Raw genomic sequence first — 17,431 nt, 5'->3', positions numbered from 1 at the left:
TCAATCGAAGATGGACACTCATATCTTCTTTTATATTTAATCTTTTGGGATATACTGTCTTTTTTTTTTTTTGCGGTACACGGGCCTCTCACTGTTGTGGCCTCTTCCGTTGCGGAGCACAGGCTCCGAACACGCAGGCTCAGCGGCCATGTCTCATGGGCCTAGTCGCTCCGCGGCATGTGGAATCCTCCTGGACCGGGGCACGAACCCGTGTCCCCTGCATCGGCAGGTGGACTCTCAACCACTGCGCCACCAGGGAAGCCCTGGGATATACTGTCTTAATTGAAGTGTATGAGGAAAGTCTGGCCTCACACAGATATACAGTTGGAAAAGGGAGAACCTTTGCAGATAATTGTGGGTAGTCTTCTTTGATACTACACTGTAACTCTCTAAGTGATAGTTTTTAAAATTTAAGTTGCAGTGTTGAATCTGAAACCACATCAGTGAATTTTCTGTACTCTGTTGCATTAAAATCCATTGGCATTTGTCGATCTGTACTTTGAATGGACTGATCACATTATTTGTAATATTATGCACTAGTTTGGAAAATATTGTCTCAGGTGAGTTATTCATATCTCCCAAATGTTGACACATTTCATTATATAATATCAACAAATGATACTCATTAATATCACCCACAATCTTATCAGAAAAGTCTCGAAGAACTAGAAAGCTGTCAAGCTTGCCATGGCAGACATAAGTTTTCTGAAATTCTAATTTTTACTTGAAAGACTGAGTTTTATCAATGGCAGCCAGTAATGCCATTCATTTCTTTGAAGCGACAGGTTCACTTTCTTTGTTTTCGAGAGATAACTGTTAAATACCAAGTCTGAATCATGATGGTTTGAAATCTGTCAGTCATTCTTTCAAGTAAAACAGTGGTCTGTGGAAAAAGTGGTTAGTTCAGCTTGCAATTCAAGCACACGACTGCTTTTCCTTGAGATAGACGTTGCTATTTGTTAGACAGCAGAAGTGCCTTATGCAGCTTCCCATTTAGGGACAGAACAGGAAACATTTTCTGTAAGAGGTCAGCAAGTATATACGTTAGGCATTTTGTGGACCACGGAATTGAGTTTGAGTGTTGTAATGATTCAGCTACATCAGTGCAGTGTGAAAGCAGCCTTAGACAATATGTAAACAAATGGATGTGACTGTGTACCAATAAAACTTTATTTACAAAAACAGGGAGCAGACTAGGTTTGCACAGCAAACTGTAGTTTGCCAACCCTGACATACAGTATTAAAAAGATGAGTATATTAAGGTTAAGAGTTAATAAAATTAATAACTTACTGCTTCACCAAGGACATGCTTCTCAGTAGCATTGATATCTGTCATCGTTCTTCTATCTGAATGATAGATGCTCTTGAGCATCTATCAAGAGGATCCATGCTTACTGCTCTTCATTGTGTAACCCTCCGCTCTGATGCTATTCTAGCATCTGAGCCCTGGATTCTAGAGTTTATCCTGCCTTGAGAACGTCCCATAAATTATCTCTATCCTCTTTTCAAACTCAGCTCTTTTTGACTTCTCCTTCTTGATCTCAAACATGCTTACACGTGTCGCATCTTTAAGTGATAAAAGCCTTCCTTTGACCCTCTCCTCCACTCACACCCAGTCTGTGCTTGGGCTCTATTTCCTTTGCATGGCAGCAGTCTCCTAGTCGTACATTTTGTTCTTAGGGTTCTCTTTGCTAGGACTTTTGCAATGTTTGATACCAGTGATCCCTGACTGCTTCTTGAAATTTTTGAAGCTCTCTTCTTAATTGGCTCCAAAATTTAATTTTCCTGGGCTTCTATTTACCATTCTGATGGTTCTTTCGCCCAGTTTTCTTCCATTCATTTCTTAAATGTTGGTCTTTCTTGGTTTTGCTTCTTATTTTCAGTAAGATAATTTTCATTGTTCTTTGTATGATCCATGGGTTACCTCTTCTACTTTCATGATTTCAGCTCCCATGTCTTTGCTGGTGACTCCCAAAGTTGTATCTAGACTAAGCGTTTCTCCTGAGCTTTAGAACATGCTTCCAGTCCCCTATCAGACATCTCAATTTGGAGCTCCAATAGCTACTTCCTATGTATCATGTCTAAAATAGTTTATATCTCTTTTGAAACCCACTTTCCTCCTCATTTCAGTCAAAAGCATTTACTGGGCCCCAAACTAGAAATCTGGAATTATTTAAGATTCCTTTTCCCTTCACCTCTAATATCTATGTGCTCACCTGCAAATCCCCATAGCTGTATCTCCTAAATTTCTTTCTGCTACATTCATTATCTCCCTGTCTTCATTGCCTTTTCGTGAGTTCAGCTTCCTCTCTCTGGCTATCGCTGGGCTTTCTAATGTACCCTTGTCCTGTCTTCTAGTATATCTTTCCAGGCAAAGGTGATTCTTCCTTATCTGCCTCTTCTTACCTTGCAGATATTATTTAGTAGTCACTGGGTAATGTGGTTGCCTGTAAAAGCAAAATCTTATTGGTACTTTTCTGCTAAAAGACTCCCAGGGGCTCCCCTTGGTCCAAAGGGTGAAGTTGAAACTCTTTAATGCCAGGTGTGAGATCTCTCACTGGCCATCCCCTGGCTCTTTAGTTAAGTTTCTCCCCTCCGTCTGCCCACATATACCCAGCCCCCAGACCACCACAGTTCTCCAGGGACACGTCCATCATGTCTTACGGCTGCACTCTTTGCACATTTGCTAAAAATGTCCTCACTCCCCTCCCATGTCACAGTCGACTTAAGGGCCCCACTCCACTCTTTCCTTCCCATGGAGTCTTTCCTAATACCCCAACATACTCTCACAGCGCACTGCATGGATAACAGCATTTACAGACATTTATTTTGGGTGCCTACTTTGTTCAGATCATTTGCAATCCTTATAATAACCCTGAAAGGTAGTAATTATTGCTCCCACTTTAAAGATGAGGGCCCGAGTCCAAGATACATAATATTAAATGATTTGTCTGAAGTTAACACATCTAGACGGGGGCTGAGCTAGGCTCTGGACCTGGGCTCTTCCTGTTCTATTAGTCTGTATCTCTTTACTCTTCTAGGGATTTCTTTACTATCTGAACATGTATTCATCTCCTCTGATCAGCAATACATTTCCACATCACCAGTTCAATAAATAAAGGAATAGAAGAATTTGTGACTGACACAGAGTTTCAGGTATAAAGCAGTCCCCTGATATAATCTCAGAAAACAGTGTTAGAGCTTAGTGATTTGTCTTTGTCAAAGAGCTGTTTATTTAGATCTTGGGTAAAGTATTTTGGTTCTTGTACATTTTTGTCAACAAATGTTTACTGTGCGCAGTGTTCTCCGAAGCCCTTCCCAGGAAACAGACATTGGTATGGTTGTTTCCATCCTCAGAGAGCTTTGGTATGGCAGGAATTTATGACAGACACCCAGCTGATGTGGACAGGCGGTAGGAATAAAGTGCCTCAGGTTTTTAAGCAGAGGAAGGTCACGTGAGACTGCATTCAAATGGGACCAGGAAAGATTTCCTGATGGATGAGTAGAATTCCAATAAAGGGAGGTATTTATTTTAAACTTCCCATCTTCCTATTCAGGGGATAGGAAGTTTAAAATAAATATAAAGTAAGAAAGAAGTCTGGTTTGGTCCATTTATAATTCAGATCAATTATTGATACCCTTTAGTCTTGGAGTTAAGAGCAGTGATGGAGTATCAATTTTAAAAATTCTGTTTATTGTACAGTAAACAAATGCATAAAGTAAATGTGGAGCTTAATGAGTGTGGATTTTAAGTAAGGAACAGGATGGGTTTGTCTTTGCATTTGTTGCGTGGGATTTCCTAGACACTGGGTATCACATGCAGTCCTCTGCAGGACGGGTGTGGCCTGTAAGAGAATTCCCAGTTTTCTCGCCCTGACAAGGTCATCTTGTCTGTTGAAGTAATTTTCTTAAGTCCACACTGCGCCAGGGTGGCTTTGCTTCTGTTCCTTAGGACATGGTCTTTGGTTGCCTCAGCTAACTTTTTGACAGTGCTCACTTTTTCTGAATTCTCGGCAGCCCCTCTTGGACACTATAGACATTTTTTTCCCCAAGGTACACCTGGAATAGTAGCTAATATGTAGATGTGGATGGTGAATGTGTTACAAAGATTTACTCTCTTATAAACTCAGGTCAGATCATAGTAATTTAATGCCTGCATGATGTTCTGTGAAAGCTTTGATGAACAGAGTGGAATTCTTTCTTCTTTTACTGTTCCCTCTCATTCTGCCACTTACATGACAAGTGTGTTATTAGCACCCATCAAAATTAAAATCCAAGTGAAGTAGGCTTTTCGATATAGTATTTCAAAAAATACACTTACGTTACTGCCTTCAGATGGTATATAGCAGGAGTCCCCAACCCCCCTGGGCCGCACAGCAAGAGGTGAGTGGCAGGCAAGCGAGCGAAGCTTCATCTGTATTTACAACCTCTACGCAGCGCTCGCGTTACCGCCTGAGCTCCGCTTCCTGTCAGATCAGCGGCGGCATTAGATTCTCATAGCAGCGCGAACCCTGCTGTGAACTGCGCATGCGAGGGATCTCGGTTGCGCGCACCTTATGAGAATCTAATGCCCGATGATCTGAGGTGGAGCTGAGGTGATGCTAGCGCTGGGGAGCGGCTGCAAATACAGGTTATCATTAGAGAGAGGTTTGACTGCACAGAGACCATAATAAATCAATTGCTTGCAGACTCATATCAAAGTCCTATCAGTGAGTGGCAAGTGAAAACAAGCTCAGGGCTCCCACTGATGCTGCATTATGGTGAGTTGTATAATTATTTCATTATATATTACAATGTAATAATAATAGAAATAAAGTGCACAATAAATGTAATGTGCTTGAATCATCCCGAAACCACCCCCCTGCCCAGTCTGGAAAAATTGTCTTGTATGAAACCGGTCCCTGGTGCCAGAAAGGTTGGGGACCGCTGGTGTATAGAATAAGTGTCCACATGTTTGAGACATTGTGCTAGGAGTGATAACAAAAAAGATTAACATAAAGTTTAGCTTTCCTGGGAGTTTGTAATTTTAAAAAATGACAGTGGTACCAGAAAACGGATAAAATTCAGAAGAGGATCCAGAAGAGAATTCAATAGAAAAAATAAGCCCAAGAAAAAATAAGTACATTGGGTAAATGTATTTATATGTCCATGTGTGAAAATATGACATTTAGTTTTCTTTGAAGGAAAGATATTTTTTTTTGAATTTTATTTCATTTATTTTTTTATACAGCAAGTTCTTATTAGTTATCAGTTTTATACACATCAGTGTATACATGCCCATCCCAATCTCCCAGTTCATCACAGCACCACCACCACCACCCTGCCACTTTCCCCCCTTGGTGTCCATACGTTTGTTCTCTACGTCTGTGTCTCAGTTTCTGCCCTGCAAACCGGTTCATCTGTACCATTTTTCTAGGTTCCAAATATATGCGTTCCACAAATATACGATATTTGTTTTCCTCTTTCTGGCTTACTTCACTCTGTATGACAGTCTCTAGATTCATCCCCGTCTCTACAAATGACCCAATTTCGTTTCTCTTTATGGCTGAATAATATTCCATTGTATATATGTACCACATCTTCTTTATCCATTCGTCTGTCTATGGGCATTTAGCTTGCTTCCGTGACCTGGCTATTGTAAATAGTACTGCAGTGAACATTGGGGTGCATGTGTCCTTTTTAATTATAGTTTTCTCTGGGTATATGCCCAGTAATGGGATTGCTGGGTCATATGGTAATTCTAGTTTTAGTTTTTTAAGGAACCTCCATACTGTTCTCCATAGTGGCTGTATCAATTTACATTCCCACCAACAGTGCAGGAGGGTTCCCTTTTCTCCACACCCTCTCCAGCATTTGTTTTTAGTAGATTTTCTGATGATGCCCATTCTAACTGCTGTGAGGTGATACCTCATTGTACTTTTGATTTGCATTTCTCTAATAATTAGTGGTTGAGCAGCTTTTCACGTGCTTCTTGGCCATCTGTATGTCTTCTTTGGAGAAATGTCTATGTAGGTCATCTCCCCATTTATGGATTGGGTTGTTTGTTTTTTTAATATTGAGCTGCATGAGCTCTTTATATATTTCGGAGATTAATCCTTTGTCCGTTGATTCGTTTGCAAATATTTTCTCCCATTCTGAGAGTTGTCTTTTCATCTTGTTTGTAGTTTCCTTTGCTTTGCAAAAGCTTTTAAGTTTCATTAGGTCCCATTTGTTTGTTTTTATTTTTATTTCCATTACTCTAGGAGGTAGGTCAAAAAAGATCTTGCTGTGATTTATGTCAGAGAGTGTTCTTCCTTTCTTTTCCTCTGAGAGTTTTATAGTGTCAGGTCTTACATTTAGGTCTTTAATCCATTTTGAGTTTATTTTTGTGTGTGGTGTTAGGGAGTGTTCTAATTTCATTCTTCTACATGTAGCTGTCCAGTTTTCCCAGCATCACTTACTGAAGAGGCTGTCTTTTCTACATTGTATATCCTTGCCTCCTTTGTCATAGATAAGTTGACCATAGGCGTGTGGGTTTATCTCTGGGCTTTCTATCCTGTTCCATTGATCTATATTTCTGTTTTTGTGCCAGTACCATATTGTCTAATTACTGTAGCTTTGTAGTATAGTCTGAAGCCAGGGAGTCTGATTCCTCCAGCTCCGTTTTTTTCCCTCAAGTCTGCTTTGGCTATTCGGGGTCTTTTGTCTTGCCATACAAATTTTAAGATTTTTTGTTCTAGTTCCGTAAAAAATGCCATTGGTAATTTGATGGGGATTGCATTGAATCTGTAGATTGCTTTGGGTAGTATAGTCCTCTTCACAATATTGATTCTTCCAATCCAAGAACATGGTATACCTCTCCATCTGTTGGTATCATCTTTAATTTCTTTCATCAGTGTCTTATAGTTTTCTGCATACAGAAAACTTTTGTCTTTTGTCTCCCTAGGTAGGTTTATTCCTAGGTATTTTATTCTTTTTGTTGCAGTGGTAAATGGGAGTGTTTTCTTGAATTCACTTTCAGATTTTTCATCATTAGTGTATAGGAATGCAAGAGATTTCTGTGCATTAATTTTGTATCATGCAACTTTGCCAAATTCATTGATTAGCTTTAGTAGTTTTCTGGTGGCATCTTTAGGATTCTCTTTGTATAGTATCATGTCATCTGCAAACAGTGACAGTTTTACTTCTTCTTTTCCTATTTGTATTCCTTTTATTTCTTTTTCTTCTCTGATTGCCGTGGCTAGGACTTCCAAAACTATGTTGAATAATAGTGGTGAGAGTGGACATCCTTGTCTTGTTCCTGATCTTAGAGGAAATGGTTTCGGTTTTTCACCACTGAGAATGATGTTTGCTGTGGGTTTGTCGTATATGGCCTTTATTATGTTGAGGTAGATTCCCTCTACGCCCACTTTCTGGAGAGTTTTTATCATAAACGGGTGTTGAATTTTGTCAAAAGCTTTTTCTGCCTCTATTGAGATGATCATATGGTTTTTAATCTTCAGTTTGTTAATATGGTATGTCACATTGATTTGCATATATTGAAGAATCCTTGCATTCCTGGGATAAACCCCACTTGATCATGGTGTATGATCCTTTTAATGTGTTGTTGGATTCTGTTTGCTAGTATTTTGTTGAGGATTTTTGCATCTATATTCATGAGTGATATTGGTCTCTAATTTTCTTTTTTTGTAATATCTTTGTCTGGTTTTGGTATCAGGGTGATGGTGACCTCATAGAATGAGTTTGGGAGTGTTCCTTCCTCTGCAATTGTTTGGAAGACTTTCAGAAGGTTGGGTGTTAGCGCTTCTCTAAATATTTGATGGAATTCACCTGTGAAGGCATCTGGTCCTGGACTTTTGTTTGTTGGAAGATTTTTAATCACAGTTTCAATTTCATTAGTTGTGATTGGTCTGTTCATATTTTCTGTTTCTTCCTGGTTCAGTCTTGGAAGGTTATAACTTTCCAAGAATGTGTCCATTTCTTCCAGGTTGTCCATTTTATTTGCATAGAGTTGCTTGTCGTAGTCTCTCAAGATGCTTTGTATTTCTGCGGTGTCTGTTGTTACTTCTCCTTTTTCATTTCTAATTTTATTGATTTCAGTCCTCTCCCTCTTTTTCTTGATGAGTCTGGCTAATGGTTTATCAATTTTGTTTATCTTCTCGAAGAACCAGCTTTTAGTTTTATTGATCTTTACTACTGTTTTCTTTGTTTCTATTTCTTTTATTTCTGCTCTGATCTTTATGATTTCTTTCCTTCTGCTAACTTTGGGTTTTGTTTGTTCTTCTTTCTCTAGTTCCTTTAGGTGTAAGGTTAAATTGTTTATTTGAGATTTTTCTTGTTTCTTGAGGCAGGCTTGTATTGCTATAAACTTCCCTCTTAGAATTGCTTTTGCTGCATCCCATAGGTTTTGGATCGTCGTGTTTTCATTGTCATTTGTCTCTAGGTATTTTTTTATTTCCTCTTTGATTTCTTCACTGGTCTCTTGGTTATTTAGTAACATATTGTTGAGCCTCCATGTGTTTGTGTTTTTTACATTTTTTTCCCTGTAATTGATTTCTAGTCTCATAGTGTTGTGGTCAGAAGAGATGCTTGATATGATTTCAGTTTTCTTAAATTTACTGAGGATTCATTTGGGACCCAAGATGTGATCTGTCCTGGAGACTGTTCCGTGCGCACTTGAGAAGAAAATGTAATCTGCTGTTTTTAGATGGAATGTCCCATAAATATGAATTAAATCTATCTGGTCTGTTGTGTCATTTAAAGCTTGTGTTTCCTTATTAATTTTCTGTTTGGATGATCTGTCTATTGGTGTAAGTGAGGTGTTAAAGTCCCCCACTATTATTGTGTCACTGTCGATTTCCTCTTTTATAGCTGTTAGCAGTTACCTTATGTATGGAGGTGCTCTTATGTTGGGTGCATATATATTTATAATTGTTATATCATTGATCATTATGTAGTGTCCTTCCTTGTGTCTTGTAACATTCTTTAAAGTCTATTTTATCTGATATAAGTATTGCTACTCCAGCTTTCTTTTGATTTCCAATTGCATGGAATATCTTTTTCCATCCCCTCCCTTTCACTCTGTATGTGTCCCTAGGTCTGAAGTGGGTCTCTTGTAGATATCATATATATGGGTCTTGTTTTTCTATCTGTTTAGCCAGTCTGTGTCTTTTGGTTGGGGTATTTAATCCATTTACATTCAGGGTTATTATCGATATGTATGTTCCTATTACCATTTTCTTAATTGTTTTGGCTTTGCTTTTAGGTCCTTTTCTTCTCTTGTGTTTCCCACTTAGAGAAGTTCCTTTAGCATTTGTTGTAGAGCTGGTTTGGTGGTGCTGAATTCTCTTAGCTTTTGCTTGTCTGTAAAGCTTTTGATTTCTGCGTTGAATCTGAATGAGATCCTTGCTGGGTAGAGTAATCTTGGTTGTAGGTTCTTCCCTTTCATCACTTTAAATATATCATGCCACTCCCTTCTGGCTTGTAGAGTTTCTGTTGAGAAATCAGCTGTTAACCTTATGGGGATTCCCTTGTATGTTATTTGTCATGTTTCCCTTGTTGTTCTCAGTAATTTTTCTTTGTCTTTAATTTTTGCCAATTTGATTACTATGTGTCTCGGCATGTTTCTACCTGGGTTTTTCCTGTATGGGACTTCCTGCACTTCCTGGACTTGGGTGGCTATTTCCTTTCCCATGTTAAGGAAGTTTTCAACTCTAATCTCTTCAAATATTTTCTCTGGTCCTTTCTCTCTCTCTTCTCCTTCTGGGACCCCTATAATGCGAATGTTGTTTTGTTTATTGTTGTCCCAGAGGTCTCTTAGGCTGTCTTCATTTCTTTTCATTCTTTTTTCTTTATTCTCTTCTGCAGCAGTGAATTCCACCATTCTGTCTTCCAGGTCACTTATCCATTCTTCTGCCTCAGTTATTCTGCTCTGGATTCCTTCTAGTGTATTTTTAATTTCAGTTATTGTATCGTTCATCTCTTTTTGTTTATTTTTTAATTTTTCTAGGTCTTTGTTAAACATTTCTTACATCTTGATCTTTGCCTCCGTTCTTTTTCCGAGGTCCTGAATCATCTTCACTATCATTATTCTGAATTCTTTTTCTGGAAGGTTGCCTATCTCCACTTCATTTGGTTGTTTTTTGGAATTTTTTCTTCTTCCTTCATCTGGTGCATAGCCCTCTGCCTTTTCATCTTGTCTATCTTTCTGTGAATGTGGTTTTTGTTCCACAGGTTGCAAGATTGTAGTTCTTCTTGCTTCTGCTGTCTGCCCTCTGGTGGATGAGGCTATCTGAGAGGCTTGTGCAAGTTTCCTGATGGGAGGGACTGGTGGTGGATAGAGCTGGCTGTTGCTCTGGTGGGCAGAGCTCAGTAAAACTTTAATCTGCTGACTGCTGATGGGTGGGGCTGGGTTCCCTCCCTGTTGGTTGTTTGGCCTGAAGCGACCCAGCACTGGAGCTGACCTCGGCTCTTTGGTGGGGCTAATGGCAGACTCTGGGAGGGCTCACACCAAGGAGTACTTCCCAGAACTTCTGCTGCCAGTGTCCTTGTCCCTTGGTGATCCACAGCTGCCCCCTGCCTCTGCAGGAGACCCTCCAACACTAGCAGGTAGGTCTGTTTCAGTCTCTTATAGGGTCACTGCTCCTTCGCCCTGGGTCCTGATGCGCACACTACTTTGTGTGTGCCCTCTAAGAGTGGAGTCTCTGTTTCCCCCAGTCCTGTCAAAGTCCTGCAATGCAATCCCGCTAGCCTTCAAAGTCTGGTTCTCTAGGAATTCCTCCTCCCGTTGCCAGACCCCCAGGTGGGGAAGCCCGACGTGGGGTCAGAACCTTCATTCCAGTGGGTGGACTTCTGTGGTATAAGTGTTCTCTAGTTTGTGAGTCACCCACCCAGCAGTAATGGGATTTGATTTTATTGTGATTGCGCCCCTCCTACCGTCTCATTGTGGCTTCTCCTTTGTCTTTGGATGTGGGGTATCTTTTTTGGTGAGTTCCAGTGTCTTCCTGTTGATGATTGTTCAGCAGTTAGTTTTGATTTCCATGTTCTCGCAAGAGGGAGTGAGAGCACATCCTTCTGCTTCACCATCTTGAACCAATCTCTCTGACATTTAATTTTTGAAAATCTTTTTAGCTGTTGTCAGTGCAATTTTGGACTCATAAACTCAACAGGTTTAAATGTTTAAAATTTGAAATGAAATTTTTTTATGCAATCATTAGTGTCATTGACTGAAATCTTCTATTTCCATAGATTTGATCCAGGCTACCAATGAGACCAATGTTAATATTCCTCAGATGGCGGACACGCTCTTTGAGCGGGCAACAAACAGTAGCTGGGTGGTTGTATTTAAAGCTTTAGTCACTACGCATCATCTCATGGTGCATGGAAATGAGGTAAGCCATGTAGACCTAACTTTTCTTTTTCTGGCAGGGGAGGGAGGCTGGTGATGACTTAAGTTTCTTAAGCTTTCACTAATTAGGAGAAAAGTAAGAGGAAGTATATGGTTCAGAGTCATCTGGAGTACAATTTTAATCTACTGTTTAGCTGTTTTTCAGAAATATGTTGTTAGACATTTTGTTAGGGATATCAAAGTGTTAAATCTGTATATACCATGTAAATGTATTAATGGACAAAAATATTAGGAGAAAGGAACAACAAAATTATTTTCCCATTGGGAAGTAATTCTTTGTGCCTCTGTGTGAAAATTGCTTTCATAAAAATGTTTAATTTTGGAAAATATTAACTAAACTAAAAATTAGCCATTTTATATGGGATACCTACCGAATCCTATTAAATTGCAGTGTTTCTGTTATATACAGAAATGAAAGATCACACAATTTAATTCTATTTCAGTGGGTCTGATCAGTTTTTATTCCCCCTCAGAGAAAGCCCGCAGACTAGGAAACTTTATACTGAGTAAAAAAGATCACAATGAGAATTTATGTTTTTAGAAAATTGTCTTTAGTATCAGAACTTGTTTAAAGTAGTGATTTCAGAATATTGATGTTTAGTTCTGACTTTTGTTTTTCAGAGATTTATTCAGTATTTGGCCTCTAGAAATACACTATTCAATCTCAGTAATTTTTTGGACAAAAGTGGATCCCATGGTGAGAATATTATGTTTTATAATTTTCTTGCTAATGTTTTTGATGCAGAATTTTTTGATTTTTGAAGTGAGGTTATTAATTAAAAATCCATGTTAACTCATAGCTCCATTGGATATACAAGGAAAAAAATGTAAACCTAACTATATAGTTACTTTATATTAGCTTTAAAATACTTAATTGTTATGTAACTCAGCATATGAATTATACATTAATTCTATTTCTTGTCTTTTTCAGTGTTTACCTTAAAAAGTAACAGTGGGTATGTTAGATCCACAATTGTTTGTTAATGAAGGTGTAAGAGACAATGAAATGAAAAAGTACTTTGCCAATGAAAAATAATCCAGTTTTAAATGTTTTTTTGTAAATTATTAGAATTTGTACTGCAGTCATTTGTTCATTCAGCATATATCCTGGTTGTCACGTAACGTATAAGGCAAGCACACCAAGCACGTGGATAGTTCTCAGATAGCTACATGTATTAAATCTGCAACAGTGAACAAAAATGCAAGGAAAAATCAGAAAAGGCATTCTGTACAAAGATGGTAGCATATCTAAATTGAATAGTCTTGGAATGTCTCATGCCAAAAGTATTTTTGCCTGAAGTAGGATTTTAAATGAGGCCTGTCTGGTACACTTATTGACCTCATCTTAGAATTATTTATATTTGAGGAGTTTAAAAAAAGATTGGAGCTAGCAAAGCACAGTTGAAGGTATTTTATTAATTAGTTTTATCTCCTCTGCCTCTCTCCCCAGGTTATGATATGTCTACCTTCATAAGGCGCTATAGTAGATATTTGAATGAAAAGGCTTTCTCTTACAGACAGATGGCATTTGATTTTGCCAGAGTGAAGAAGGGGTATGTTTTTTCTTTCTCATATTTATTTGAGCAGAAGAAGTCTTTGAGACATACTTGATTTATCTTAACTAAGTTAATTGCCAACTAGTTTTGATCACGAAGGCCCAGTTTATAATAACCTAAAAAAAAAACTCAATAATATCATGCAAGTTAGCCTTGTGGTTGCAATGTTACTTATTTATATTTTCATGCAGAAAATCTGATTTGCTGCTCAGAGTTGACATGGTACAACATTTTATTTTGTTAAAATCAACTCAAAATTCTTCAACAGTTATATACCTTCAAATAATTTTAAATGGAGAGAATTTAAACAAGTTTCATTTAAAAGAACATGGCTGTAGTCGACAATAGTTATTTCATTGTGTTTTGATTGAGGTGAAACTGAACTGTATGTGTGTGTGGAGATCTGTCACAGATCTGGAGAACAGATAACACTGTCCTACTGTTATACATGCACACACACAAACACATGAAAACACACCATATCTGAACTAATTATTAATACTAACCATTGATTAGGAAAATCTCATTGATACAGACTCCTTGCATGTTTAATTCATAATTGCTGTTTATTTCCCTCTAAATAGATGTTTGAGTTTAATCAAAAGTGTTCAGCTATAGATCTGTGCAAATCTTGTATCCATTCCTAATTTGAAATAATGGCAACATATTGTACAAAGTTTAATATTTTAGTCTCAAGAATTCACACAAAGAGATATAACTCTGTTTTCTGATAGCTGACCTCAACTTAGCTTTGAACTACTTTTTTTTTATCATGGTAGTGAAAAATATAAACTTGCCTATTCAAAATAAACTAGTTTCTTGTGGGTGAAGATTTTATAAAATTAAGGTTTGAGTTCATCCCCATCTCATTAGAGATGATTCTAGTTCCTATGCCTTCCTCTGACTTCTTACATGGCCCTGGGCAGCCGTGCCTGATGTTCCGAGCTGGATTGTGACCTCTCCACAAGATGTCCACAGCCTTCTTAGAAACTTCTGCACCGCCGAGTGGGCACATAAGGGCACTTTGGGATGCTTTCCCTACCGTTGAGGTGGGAGAGACCGAAAGCTGCCATTATCAGCACCGTCACGTCACCTGGGCATTTTCCTCAGCTGTTTCACTCCTGCTGCTTCTTGACCATCTCTGGATACAGGAGCTCCCTAAGAGGCCTGTGGGTGGGTGCAGGCTTCAGTGCCCCCTACGATGCACCCTTCAGTGCTAACCTCCAGTCACATTCTCTACAGCTGGTTAAACTCAGCTCTTTTTGACCAAACTGCAAATCAGAATGCCTTTTTCTTCACTTGATGGTTAATAGTATAAATTCTGTTCCCAGTCCTACAGGTTTTGAAGACTTCCAAGACATGTTTTCTCTCTCTCTCTCTCAAAAACAAACAAACTGGGGTTTAGGAAACCTAGATTTTTAATACTACTATTTCTGTTATAGATTTAGAAAAATCCATTCATAAATTCAGCTGGCCTCTTTTATCCAGACCACATTGCTTTCTTCCTGAGGGCAGTGCATAGAAAGCACAGCCTTTGTGGTTAAGGAATGCATGTGGGTGAGAAGGAGTATAGAGAAGGGACCCAGCCAAAGCCTCTTCACATCTCAGAATCATCCCAGGAGATTAACAAGGAAATGGGAGGAAAACAGTTTGGAACAATGCATGTGGTCTCAAATTTTCCACATACAAGTAAGTCTTACCTTTTTGGTTTTTGTTAAATTGTAGGGCTGATGGTGTCATGAGGATAATGGCTCCTGAGAAACTACTGAAGAGTATGCCCATACTACAGGGACAGATTGATGCACTGCTGGAATTCGACGTACGTACCTCACCAGAAAATGCTTCTTACACAATCATGCTGCCTTTTATTTGAAGGTGGGCTACAGATAAGGAATTTCCTCAGAAGACAGATTTAGGTCTCCCTCATATAGTTGAATTAGATGAACACTTAGTTTAGGCTGTCAGTGAGGAATAGAGGATTTTGGTTGTCCAGATTGTCCGAGAAGTTTACAGGTGTTTACTTCAGTCATGGGAAACTACGAGTGGTGCATTCTTGGATCCCCATGTTCAGAGCAGGATGGTGGCCTCCTGTTGTGTTTGACAGAATAAAGTAGCTGCAAAACATATGTTCAGGCAGCTAAATACCCCAGCCTGCTATTAGAACCTGTTTTATACAGTCTGTTTAAATGGCACCATCCATGGAAGAGAATTATTTTTGCTTCGTCATGGTCCTTCTTCCTGCCAATGCCAACGTGGCTTGTCTCTTAAAACCAAACCTGTATCTTGACTGTGATGGTGGATACACTAACTTACACATGCGATAAGATGATGTAGAACTAAACATACAACAACAGGTAAAAACGGGAAATCGGAGTGAGATGGGTGGATTGTATTGATATCAGTATCCTGGTTGTGACATTGTACTATAATTTTGCAAGATTTTACCTCTGGGAGAAACTGGTAAGTAGTACATGGGAATCTCTATATTTTTCACAGTTTCATGTGGATTTGCAGTTTATTTCAAACTAAAAATTTTAATTAATGAAACATACCTGATTTGTGAAAATAAAATGTTCTGCCCTGTAGGAAGATTCTTAACTCACATTGTTATCTTTCCTCTGTTTTGGTGGTTGCCTAAAACAAAGATTTTCCTCAAATATTAGTAACTAAAATCTCTGTTAAGATTATGGTTTCGTCTGTCCTAGTCACAACACCCAACTCCTGTGAAATTTCATTTAAAGCAGCAAACCATCTTACTGTTTTTTGACAGATTTGACAGTAAGGACATCACTAGGTATATATGGAATTGCTTCTCTTAACTTTTTTTCTTATTATTCATTTTTCTTTGCTTTCCTTACCGTTGATGTTGGTACTGTCTTACTTAAAGGAGAAAAGAAGTCAGAAAAGGAAAAAGAGCAGAGCACGAGGAGTTGTGAGCAAGGACTGGGAAATGGAGAGAAATCATTCTTCTTGGTGCTAGTGATTAGAGTATTTGTTGGGTGGGTGAATACTGTGAGTCTCCAGAATTATTTTAGGGGTAGACGGCTAGGGTATGTTTTCCCTATGCTAGGCTTCCTCTCTGAGTCACTGCAGGCCCCTGGAGCCTGAACTCTTCCACAGAGATCATTACACAGGGGAAGGAGAAGAATGTAATATGGCATGGTGAAAGCAGCAGGAGTCCAGGTGTTCAAAAGTTGGATTTGATTTATCTGTGGATCATTAATCACATAGAATGTATATATGTCTTATAATTGATAGGACTAACTTCATTGACTTAAATTGAAGCAAAAAAAATAGGCAATCCAGTTTTTGATATTGGTAGTGTTACTCAAAGAGTTATGCAGCATTTGGTGAATATGAATGAATTTCTTAGTCATTTGAGACTTCTTAACATGCTCTGAGAAAAATTGTCATTTGATGATCTGCAGTTAACTTATGAAATTTTCATCTGTTTCTAGGTACATCCAAATGAACTAACAAATGGTGTCATAAATGCTGCATTTATGCTTCTTTTCAAGGACCTTATCAAACTTTTTGCTTGCTACAATGATGGAGTTATTAATTTACTTGGTAGGTAGAACTACTGAATGGTGTCTGTGAAGAGAGACTGTATCAGAATGCAAAGATTTGGATGCTACAGACTTCATAAAAATCTAAATACACGGCTCATTCAGGTCACATTTCTGTGTGTGTTCTTATGTCGAGATTAAGTGCAGGGAATGGAAAGCATTCTAGGTATTTTCAGCAGAAAGAGATTTCATACAGGGATTTTGATGCTTACAAGATTTCGGAATGACCGAAGGAGCAGGTTCTAGGCTTTGCCTCTTGGAATAAGTCCCATAACAATACATAACTGTTCCACTGTGCTGACAACTACCTCTGATGCCTCCCCTGGAGGTGCTCCTATTTTGATATAGTTCCATACATCTCACTATCTTTCATTTGCCATAAAGTGAAAATCAGATAGATACACTGCTTGACGTTTGGCCCACAGTAAAAGATTTCTTTCTACTGACAAGGTCACCCCTTTCTGGGATATAATGATTCAGCAAACCACTTCCACCTAGTGCCAGTCTGAGAAAACATCTCTAAACCAAGCTTGAATTATTTTCTTCCCGCTGTCAGCTGGTCATAGGGATCTCCCAGAGGCTATAGGCATGATTGGAGGGAGAAGTAGCCATCCAGAAGATGTAGGTATGCTGGGAGTATGAGCCACCTGTTCATACAACCTACATGGCTTTTCAGGCACTGCTCGAGGCCGATCGCTTATATTACCGCCTCCATTTGATGATGGAGTATATTCTTGCACTTGTCTAGCTTTATGGTTTGGTGTATAAGATATCGCTTGAGGTCTTATGATCACTTGGTATTCTCTGGTCAGAACGTCAGTCTCTAGAAGCAGGCCTAGAGCAGTTTTTCCAAAGGAGATCTGTTACTATCTGAAAAAGAAATGGCCCTGCTCCAAAGCGCTAGAGGCTTCTGTTGTATT

General features: G+C 38.7%; 1 protein-coding gene across 1 annotated transcript in view; it reads left to right on the top strand.

The window, feature by feature from the left end:
- SNAP91 (synaptosome associated protein 91) overlaps positions 1–17,431 on the top strand; it is a gene marked incomplete at its 5' end in the record, with an annotated part of 156,294 nt that overhangs the window by 40,856 nt on the left and 98,007 nt on the right. The window contains 5 exons of the mRNA XM_082669274.1: positions 11,227–11,369; positions 12,008–12,083; positions 12,837–12,939; positions 14,668–14,761; positions 16,401–16,512. Coding sequence (XP_082525400.1) covers positions 11,227–11,369; positions 12,008–12,083; positions 12,837–12,939; positions 14,668–14,761; positions 16,401–16,512 — 528 coding nt within the window. The remainder of the gene's footprint in view (positions 1–11,226; positions 11,370–12,007; positions 12,084–12,836; positions 12,940–14,667; positions 14,762–16,400; positions 16,513–17,431) is intronic.

This window comes from Grampus griseus, assembly GCF_964374135.1.
Source record: "Grampus griseus genome assembly, chromosome: 13".
In the NCBI taxonomy this organism is placed as follows: Eukaryota; Metazoa; Chordata; class Mammalia; order Artiodactyla; family Delphinidae; genus Grampus; species Grampus griseus.
Note: the sequence above shows the minus strand (reverse complement) of the source record. Positions and strands in the feature narration are given on the sequence as shown.